The sequence below is a fragment of the Hevea brasiliensis genome, chromosome 2, assembly GCF_030052815.1.
Source record: "Hevea brasiliensis isolate MT/VB/25A 57/8 chromosome 2, ASM3005281v1, whole genome shotgun sequence".
In the NCBI taxonomy this organism is placed as follows: Eukaryota; Viridiplantae; Streptophyta; class Magnoliopsida; order Malpighiales; family Euphorbiaceae; genus Hevea; species Hevea brasiliensis.
In genome coordinates this window covers 109,442,203-109,452,026 of record NC_079494.1, presented here as the reverse complement: position 1 = coordinate 109,452,026, position 9,824 = coordinate 109,442,203, and the positions used below count along the sequence as shown (strand labels likewise).

At 35.6% G+C, this 9,824-nt stretch overlaps 1 protein-coding gene across 1 annotated transcript; it reads left to right on the top strand.

The window, feature by feature from the left end:
* The first annotated feature begins 1,626 nt into the window (after nucleotides 1-1,626).
* On the top strand, nucleotides 1,627-4,286 carry LOC110645642 (uncharacterized). The gene is made up of 3 exons (XM_021798863.2): nucleotides 1,627-2,782; nucleotides 2,898-3,090; nucleotides 3,522-4,286. Exons 1-3 carry the CDS (start codon nucleotides 2,366-2,368, stop codon nucleotides 4,088-4,090), a joined length of 1,179 nt encoding a protein of 392 aa, XP_021654555.1. The 5' UTR covers nucleotides 1,627-2,365; the 3' UTR covers nucleotides 4,091-4,286.
* Nucleotides 4,287-9,824: the final 5,538 nt, after the last annotated feature.

The following is a 9,824-nucleotide window of genomic DNA, read 5'->3' as shown; positions in this document are numbered from 1 at the left end:
TGGTTTGATTATTAGCTAATTCATTGATAAAGTTTCTTTTTTATTAAAAATCTAATAAAGAAAAAGAAAATAAGAATATTTATTTCATTATTTAATTATTTACTGAATAATATAATTTAAAATTTAAAATTTTATTAATTTTAAAATAGATAAATTAAAATATAATAAATCAATATAATTTTAATGTCACTTTTTTTTAATTTTTTTTATTACACGTGTGAGGTGAGAAGTGATAATTAAAATATCGTAATATCAATAATATTTTATTAATATATTATTGTTTCCACAAATGAAAAATTTTTTGCACCGCCTTTTCAGAGCAAGGAAAATCAGTTCCGCATCCGATCTCTTACACTCTGGTTGATAAATTTTTTAGGGGGGCAAAGGAAAATAAAGAGTGAAAAATAAAAAAAAAATATATATATATTTTTTTTCTTGTTTGGATAGAAAGAGAGAAAAATAAAGAAAAAAAAATAATAAATTTATAATTTTATTTAATATATTAAAAAAAATTTTAGAAAAGAGTAATTTTATAATTTTAGTTTATAATTTCACACTTTTATTATTTTCTCTTCAAATTGTAGAGAAAATAACAAGAAAAAAATAAAAATTATTTTCTCCTCTCTTTATTTTTTCTTTATTTTTAAATAAAAAAAAATCAATTTCAATTTATTTTTCCTTATTTATTTTCTTTCCCTCCCTTTCCCTACTATCCAAACAGTGTGTTAGAGTCCTGGACTAGAAGTGGCATCATTCGTCAACAACGTATCATCCAAATCATTCGTCCGTCTCGACGGGGAAGTATTAGTGTTTGACCACCGGATGGTGCGGGTGGTGGCAGCCCAAGCACGGGCGCCTTCCCTCTTGGGTCAAAATGGACAAGCACCGATCAACGGCTGCCACATTGATCACCGACACGTGCCCTCATCACTTCACCCCAAAGGTATAACGTCCTTCTCTAACTAGCGACGTGTGCCTCCGCTAAACGACATCTCCCTGAGAGGCCCTGCTTGGCTCCTCCCTCAAACCCCACCCCACCCCACCCCACCCCACGCCAAGCTTTCTCTCTCCTGCTCCAATCAAGTAAATGTAACAGTCATATACAGTGGACCCCACCTCCATTCAACTTACAAGTTACAACCTTCACTTTTCTCTAAATTACCATCATATTCGTTTGTCGGTTCCCTTATAGCTTCCTATACACTTCGATGTTTAATCTTGATCCATTGTGCTTTGGAGGGGCATTTTAGTCAACCCATCGGTCTTATCCACCGCTTATACTCCAGACATGGCATTTTCCATTTTCCATAATCCACACAAAACAACGAGCATTTAGCTTGGAAGTTGGTTTCTCAAAGTTACCCAACGCCAATATGATGAGCGATTCCCAAAGCCTTCCTGGGCGCACCACGTCATTTCAAGAAAACTACAAGGATATATTGGGAAAATAACGTGGGGCCCATATCGTCACTATATCATAACGTGGCATCGAGTGACAACCACAGGAAACACCAAACGGGTTCCTTCCTCGATAAGTAACCACACCGTACATATTACCCACCAGTGCCACGTCGGATTAACACGTGGCTATTCGCTCCCAGTCAGCAAGCTGTCGCCTTCGGTCCTCTTTTTTTATGCCCACGCCTCATCTTCTTCTTTTTATCGTCCTCACTCCTCTCATGCCCAAAAGCCAAATTGCCATCTCTCACTGGTTTTCACTTTTCTTACCCGTTACCGGCCACAACGTCGCCGGAAAATTGAAGCAAGCAGCCAGAAAAATGGAGCTCCCGGTGACAGATTGTGGTTTAAATTACGGAAATGAAAGCGTGACGTTATCGTGCCGTCGCGTATATCGGAACTTTAACCGTTTGTAGAAACCCTAAGCAAAAGCGACGTTACTTAGCAGAGTTTAGAAGTTATTCCAAGCTTTGTCTTGTATATCGGAGGCAAAATAGTATATAATATCGGAGGTATAGGGTAGCTGTTTCAGCTTAGAGTCTCGAATTTTGTTAAACGAACTTTATCCTTGGTGAAATTCTGGATTTCCGTGTCGATTCGATCTGGTGCATCATTGGTGGTCATTTCGATCGATGTGTAGAGTTTAAACTTGTAACTAAACTTTTGGATTTTCTTTTACGTAATTACATTTCTTCCTCCTCAATTTGTGTGCTGAAGGCGAAGAGTTGAGAAAATTAATTAGTAGAAGGGCTGTTGAGGTGGTAGTTTAGCTACTAATGATCGTGATCAAGTTTTTTTTTTTTTTTTTTGAAAATGAAGGAGAAAATTTGATAATACCCTGTTGATATTGTTGGTGGGGCGAAGGCTGAAGCGTTTGTCGTGTTGTTGAATCTTGATCAAGCTGATCATGCCTTTTCAAATGAAGATCCAGCCAATCGATTCATACCCATCTGAAGAGCTAACTAGGTTGGAGCCGGTAAAGCCAGTGGTGAAATCGCGTCTCAAGCGACTCTTTGAGCTTCAATTCCTGAGAAATTCCGCCGCTGAAAAAGTCGGCGTTGTTGATGAGTCGCATTTCCACAAGGATGGCGCTAATGGCTCCACTGAGTTTGAGCCGAGCTCATTGTGCTTGGCGAAGATGGTACAAAACTTCATAGAGGAGAGCAACGATAAGCAATCATCCGCCGCGGTGAGGTGTGGCCGCAATCGCTGCAACTGCTTCAACGGGAATTGTAATGACAGCTTGGAAGACGAATTCGATGGCTTTGTTGATTTTGGCGACTCTAATTTTGTTTCATCTGGCGAAGGAATTGAAATTCTAAAGGTAGATAAATTTTGTGTCGTCAGAAAGTATTGTCAACTTGTTATTGTTTCTTCTTTTTTTCTTTTTTCCCTTTTCGATGGGGCGTTTTTGGTAATATTTTTCCGTTGATGGACAGAGTTTGGTCCCCTGTGCAAGTGTTACTGAGAGAAATTTGCTAGCAGACACTGCGAGGATCGTTGACAAGAACAAGATCTGCAAGCGCAAAGACGATTTTTGCAGGAGGATCGTTACTGATGGATTGTTGGCTATTGGATACGACGCTTCAATCTGCAAATCTCGTTGGGAAAAATCCCCCACCCATCCTGCCGGTACTTTCTCTCACTCACTTAAGCCGCGTCTATCTCTCTCTCTCTCAAATTACAAAAGTATCTGTTCTGTTTGGTCGCCGGAAGTAAGCAAGAACTATGAATTCAATCAAAGACCCAAAAAAGAAATTTTGAACATAGGAATTGGGGGAAAAAAAGCCACCTCCCTCTTATTCAAGTGGCAACTGTCTATTCAGTGTAGGAATAATTTTTATTTATTTATTTATTTATCCTGGATAACATGGCAATAAGAGAGAACTCTTTGGAAACCTTCCCTTGGATAATTACTTTATAGTAGTTATAATTTTGACAAATATCATTTTCCCTTGTTTGTTTCCTTTGAGAATTTGAGGGAATTGCATATCAATCTGTAGCCTAACACAAACTATACATTAACAAATCCTGAGAATTGGTAGATTTTGTTGCGAATGCAGGTGAATATGAATACATAGACGTGATCGTCTCAGGCGAGAGACTGCTAATTGACATTGATTTCAGATCAGAATTTGAAATTGCTCGATCAACCAAGGCCTACAAATCTCTCCTCCAATCTCTACCCCACATCTTTGTGGGCAAAGCCGATCGCCTCCAGAAGATCGTATCTGTCGTATCAAATGCAGCGAGGCAGAGCCTCAAGAAGAAGGGCATGCATATTCCACCGTGGAGAAAAGCCGAGTATGTCAAAGCTAAGTGGCTTTCTCCTTATACGCGAGCCATACCGACTGTTTCCTCACACCAACCTGAACCCAGGCCTCAAAAGGAGCAAACTTTGGTTCCAAAAGGGATGAACAATTTTTCACCGGGGAGCGGCGAAGAGAAGGACTCCGTGGAGGATACTGAGTTGGGTGAGCCTGTCTTTTCCTTGTCATCTGAAAGTTCCGTGGAAGAAAAGAACGAGACGGTTGTGAGAGAATGGAAACCACCTGAGATTAAGCCCAAGAGTTTTCAGAAGGGGGTCAAGATCGTGACCGGTTTGGCTTCTGTTATTGAAGACGAGCCATGAAATTTTGGTCTTTTGCTTTTCTTCTTTACATCTTCTCTTCTTCTTCTTCTTCTTCTTCTTCTCCTCCTCTTCTAAATTTTGGAGATCGGATATCATATGTGATATAAACCAATCAAAATCCCCTTCTGCTTTTTGTGTAAGGGTCTGATTTACTAATATCAATAAAACTCTTGCTGTAACAATAGTATACAGATAACGTAATTTGTTCTTTTTTTTATTATATTTTTAACTCTCTGTCACCGTTTACATTTTATGGATCGAAGAACAGCTTTTGAATGGATGAGCTCAATTGATTCTGTATTTTGTTCTAGTCCATCCCTGTTTTTCCTTTTTCTTCTATATCCACAACCCCACCACCAAACTAAAAAGAGAGAGAAAAGAAAAATCAAGTATTACCGTCTGGTTACATAGGATGATCTAGGGTCGGGGAATGAAGAAAGTAAACGCGGAAATGGTAATTCGTTTTGTAGGACTTAATTTTTTTCATTCTCTTTTTTATTGAATCCTGGTCGTATTTCATATACGTTTGGTGATTTTCTAACCTTTCTCAGGTTGGAGAAGAACGGAATTTGATGATGAAGAGAGGACAGATTTACTCGTGCAGTCCCGAGCTTCGTGAGGGTGAGGTCTGGAACTCGGGGATAAAATGATTTTCGGTTATAGGCTATGACTCCTCCATACACGTCCTTATTTTCTCTGATCCCCCTTAGGTTGATAATAATGTCAACGAATTCTTTGTTGCTCTTCTAATGGTCTCTAATGGATCTTATTTATTTGCAATTGTTTTGGGGACCCTCGTAATCAATGCCAAGATCTGGGCTTTGAGTCACCTTGGCGATGATGACAGCCATTTTTTGATATGAATTAGAATTTGGTTATTTGGTTCATCATCTAGATTCTGTTGGGGCCTGGGGATTTGCCAATGAACACCCTCTTCTGCTCTCAGTGCTATGAATGTTCATGTTCTAGATGATGCCAAAGAATCGTTTTAAAAATTTTTGTTTCGGTTAACACAAGCTTAATATTTTCATGGATTTATTATTATAATGCTTGATGTCCCTATTACGATTATGCAGATTCCAGACGCGTATTAGGACTTTGGATCACCGATCTCCATCATAGGTATGCACACTTGTTCCTATTATTTTCATAAAATAAAACCACAAATATTTCAAAGATAATTTTTGTCGCTTGAAATTAATCAACACGCTTCGGATCGCTGCATTTCTTTTCCAACCAGCCGCTGCTGCCCGCATTGCAAGTAAATCAACTTCAATTGCATTTGTTGCGGGAAGCTTTCATTTTCACACACTGCATAATTTTCTCATATCAATCTCCACCGCTTTCACCCTCTTCCAAATTAAAATTTTGGAAGTTTTTATATATATTTTTTAATAGTAATTTAAATAATAATATCACACAAACTCGAATCTCTGTACTCTTAGCGCTTTTTAAGCTAGAGCGTTAAATAGATACAAGGGCCGAAAAATAGATCAGATGCGTTGATGGGTGAATTTTTCTTATTCTTAACCACTGGCGCAGACTCGGCTTTTGCAATACTTACTGCGAAAATGCTTCAAAATTGTCGTTTCTGTGCCTGGAGGATCCACACAGTATCTGGGAAATTGCACCAACAGGAGCTGTCTGTAATTAATTTCCTTTCTTGTATGAAAGTGAAATCTTTAATTTGTCCTATTTCTTCAAATTTCAACCGAGTTTTGTAAATTTTTGTGGTCCAACGCGTGGCAGTAGAATATTGAAGGCCAGTTGATGTTGATGAAAAAGTGAGTCGGAAACTTTGTTAGGGAAAAAAGGAAATAAAAATAATAATAATAATAATGTATAAATTATTTTTTTATTTAGATATTAAGAAAAAAATGTGGTGAAAAAATAAAATTGTAAATAATAAAATATTTATTTTATTTTTTTATTTAAAATTAAAATAAATAATTATATAAATAAAAAATAATTTATTTATTTTCTATTCACTTTATTTCTAGAATTAAGAAAAAATAAATAATAATATTTTTTTTACCCTTTTCATTTTTTTTATTTTTAAATAAAATATATTTTTATTTTCTTTCATAATTTTTCTTTTCCTCTTATTTTTCTCCTTGATGATCAAGCATAGCCTAAGGCTCTATCGCCATTAATTGATTTGTTTTTATAGATAGCAACATCTGAACTACTCGTTTTGAGTAATCGGGTCCTCTTCTCTGTTAATCCATCGTCATCGTTATCATCAACTCTTGTCGAGGCAGAGATATATATATATATATATATATATATATATATATATATATATATATATATATATATATATATATATATATATATGAAATAGACAAAAACACTTTGCTAAGTTTTGTAAGGTAACATTTTTAACTTAAATTATGGCCATTAGATTCGTTTTGTCTTTTTCCTTGATGCCTGTTTCCTATTTAAGAATTGTATTGTTACTTGTCTACTTGCCCTGTGCATGGTCCATTTCTCGGTCTCTCATTACCATTCAATTTACATTTTCAATCATTTTTCATGTACATGCACTTATCTCGAGTAAAATATATTAAAAAATTTTAAATCCTCTTGACCTTATTCGCAATTATTTTTATGATAATATTTAATATTTTAATTAAAATAAAAAATAATAATATTATTTTTATATTTAATTATTAATTTAATAATTAATTTTATTAAATATTTTTATTTTAAATTAATTAATAGTTACTGAAATAGTTACTTTTAAATTTATATATATTACATTGAACTCAAACTTTTTTTTAGGGTTTTACATTAAAAATATTATTTTTGAAAAATATCTTTTATGCATAATTTTTTATTATTTATTTGTAATATTAAAATAATGATATATATTTATTTTTTATATATATAAAATATGTTTTTATTTTAATAAAATTATTAAAATTTAAAAAATAAAAAATAACTTATTCTTTTAAAGAATGAAAGCCATTTTTTTTAAAAATAATTTAATTTTTTCTTTGATTATGAATATATATTTTGTTAATTAATTTTTTAAGTATTTTAAATACTAAAAAAATATAAAAAATATTTTTTTAAAAAATATTTTCTATAAAATAAATATAGCATAAATTTTAAAACTTTTACATAATAGTGGACTGCTCCATGGCCTTTTGTAAGAGAAACTGAAATAGTTATTGTACTCTTTCCAGTAAGTCAATCATTTTGTATCATGCCATTGCCATACATCCACATCCTGCTTAATTACCACAGTAAAACCAATAATCCCCCATAAAATCCAATCAATCCAAATTAATTCCATCGAATTATTAATAAAATTCTTATGGTAATCATTTAATTATCAATTTACTCAGTGCATAATATATATATATATATATATATATATATATATATATATATATATATATATATATATATATATATATATATATATATATATATATATATTTTACATTTAAAAAAAATGGAAAGAGAGGAAAGGAATATTTATAAATGTAACACCCCAAAATTTTATTATTTATGAGTATTTTGGTATTTTAATTTTATTTGAATTTTAGGAATTTTTGAGATTTTTGGATTTTAAAAAATCGGGTTCGATTTTGAAAATATAAACTTTGATGATTTTTAAAAATTAATTTAAAGACCACGTGGCAAAACTAAAAATATATTTGGAGTCTACGTATTTTTCTCGAGTTTTACGAATTTTTCAGAATTTTTGGACCTCGTTTTGGTCCGGCGAGTAAAAATTCAAAATTTTGTATTTGAATCGAACCGGTCGAATCGAACCGGACGGATCGGACCGGTCGAATCGGACCGCCCTTTTCCTTCTTCCTTTTTCTTTCCCGCGCGCGTCCCTCTCCCCGTCTCTCTCTCTCTTTTCTCTATCCTCCTCTCCCCTGCCGCCACGGCCGCCTCCCTGCGTCCTCCTCGCCGTGCCTCCAGTTGTCCCAGCCGGTAGCCAGCAACGGGAAACGCCGCGGAAGTCCCCTGCCGCCGCCGCCTTCCTCGGCCAAATCCGGCCGATCCGGTCACCGATTGGACCGGTCTTGTGTCCAAAACCATCTACTCGAGAGCTTTCCATAGACACCAAGAACGCCGAAATCCATAGAGCGGATTGTCCGATTTTTGCTCGGAAGATTTTAGCCCATTTCGACTTTTGGGCTAAATTTCTCGCAAACCGTGAATCCACGAGGAAACCGAGGCCACCACGCTCCATTCGTCGAGAGCTTCGCAACAACATAAATTTGAATTTTTCGACACCGTTTTCGGTGGGTCCCACGAACTTCACGGTGTATTTTCGAGCATTAAATGAGCTTAGAAAATTCTGAAAAATTTATGTACTAACCCCGTGTTATGGGCTTCGTGTAGGTATCCTCGATTCGCGGAAATTCGGCGATTGGCCAAGGTGCAAATTTCGGGCGAACGGACCGCTGGAAAAGTCTCCGAATTGGACCGAGTTTTGGCTACCCCCCATTGTCAGACGTCCGTAGCGTTCGAAGTCTGAATCGGCAAAGGTAAACCCGAACCTTGCTTTTTCGTAATTTTCTAGTGCTTAAATAGGATTAAAAATCCATAAAATATTCGTGGTTGCTTGGAAAATTACGATTGTTTTTGCAATAGCTTAGTCATATTGCGAAGGACATGAGGCAAAGTTTTATAATTTTTAGAGCTTGTTTGGGCGGTTTTGCAAAATGATCAATAATAAGGACTAAATTGAAATTTTGCGTATTGTGATGGATGACTGATTTGATGGGCCCAGGAGGGGCTGTGTGATATGATTGAACTGTGGATATATGGATTGTGAGTATAGAAGTGTGTTTTGAACCCTTTTTCAGGTTGGGTAGGTCCTAAGTATAGGGGAGACTCTGCCGGATTTTCGGCACGACTTAGGACGTAATTGATCTTTTCTTTGCTTGTATTGAGTCAGATTGTATTAAATAAATGTAATATAATTGTCAGGTGAGCCGGGACAGCCTTCTTCCTCCGCCCAGCCGCCTCAGTGACCACCGTCAAGTCTGTGAGTAGAATATTAATTTTAATTGTAATTTCGATATTATTATATGTTCAGCATGCCCATGCATCACTTATATGCATATATTTATGTAGTTAAACTCTAGGCACGATTTTTGATGCATTGATAAATGTTAAAGTGCCATGTATGTTGTTGTGGTAATTTGGAGCAGTGTGCGTGCGTTGGCGTGCGTGTGATGTGGTGTGGACTATGGATAGGACGGGTAGACACGGCTTGAGTTCTTATTGGGACCCAGGTCCTTGGGGTAGACACGGCTTGAGTTCTTGGCGGGACCCCGATTTGGTATTTAAGTGGAAGTCCGATTTGAGTTCTTCACGGCACCGAGTTGGATTTAAGAGAGTCAGTATAGGGATCAGCTCCCATATATTATGATTGATGTAACAGGTTGCGTGAGTGCTACAAATTACCTTTGTGATGTTATGATGTGAAAATGATGTGGATGTTGCATTTCACTCTACAGGGTGCATTATATTTAGATAGTTATAGAGATTATGGTTAAAATTGATATTTTACTCTCTGAGTCGAACGCTCACTCCTGTTCAAAAATTTTTACAGGCCACAGGAGGATATTTATTCTTGGTTAACCTGCTTTTATACTTCGCAGGTTGTTTATCGATATTTGTGTAATTTTATTTACTCCTAGAATTTCCGCATGTGTTAGCAGTAATTATTTGAATTTGGTCTGTAATATTATTATCATGT

Excerpts from the sequence above, each read along its gene's own strand:
- LOC110645642 (XM_021798863.2), top strand. The coding sequence starts at position 2,366 with ATGCCTTTTCAAATGAAGATCCAGCCAATCGATTCATACCCATCTGAA. Across the intron at positions 2,783-2,897 it reads AAGGAATTGAAATTCTAAAG|AGTTTGGTCCCCTGTGCAAG; the intron begins GTAGATAAATTT and ends GTTGATGGACAG. Across the intron at positions 3,091-3,521 it reads ATCCCCCACCCATCCTGCCG|GTGAATATGAATACATAGAC; the intron begins GTACTTTCTCTC and ends TTGCGAATGCAG.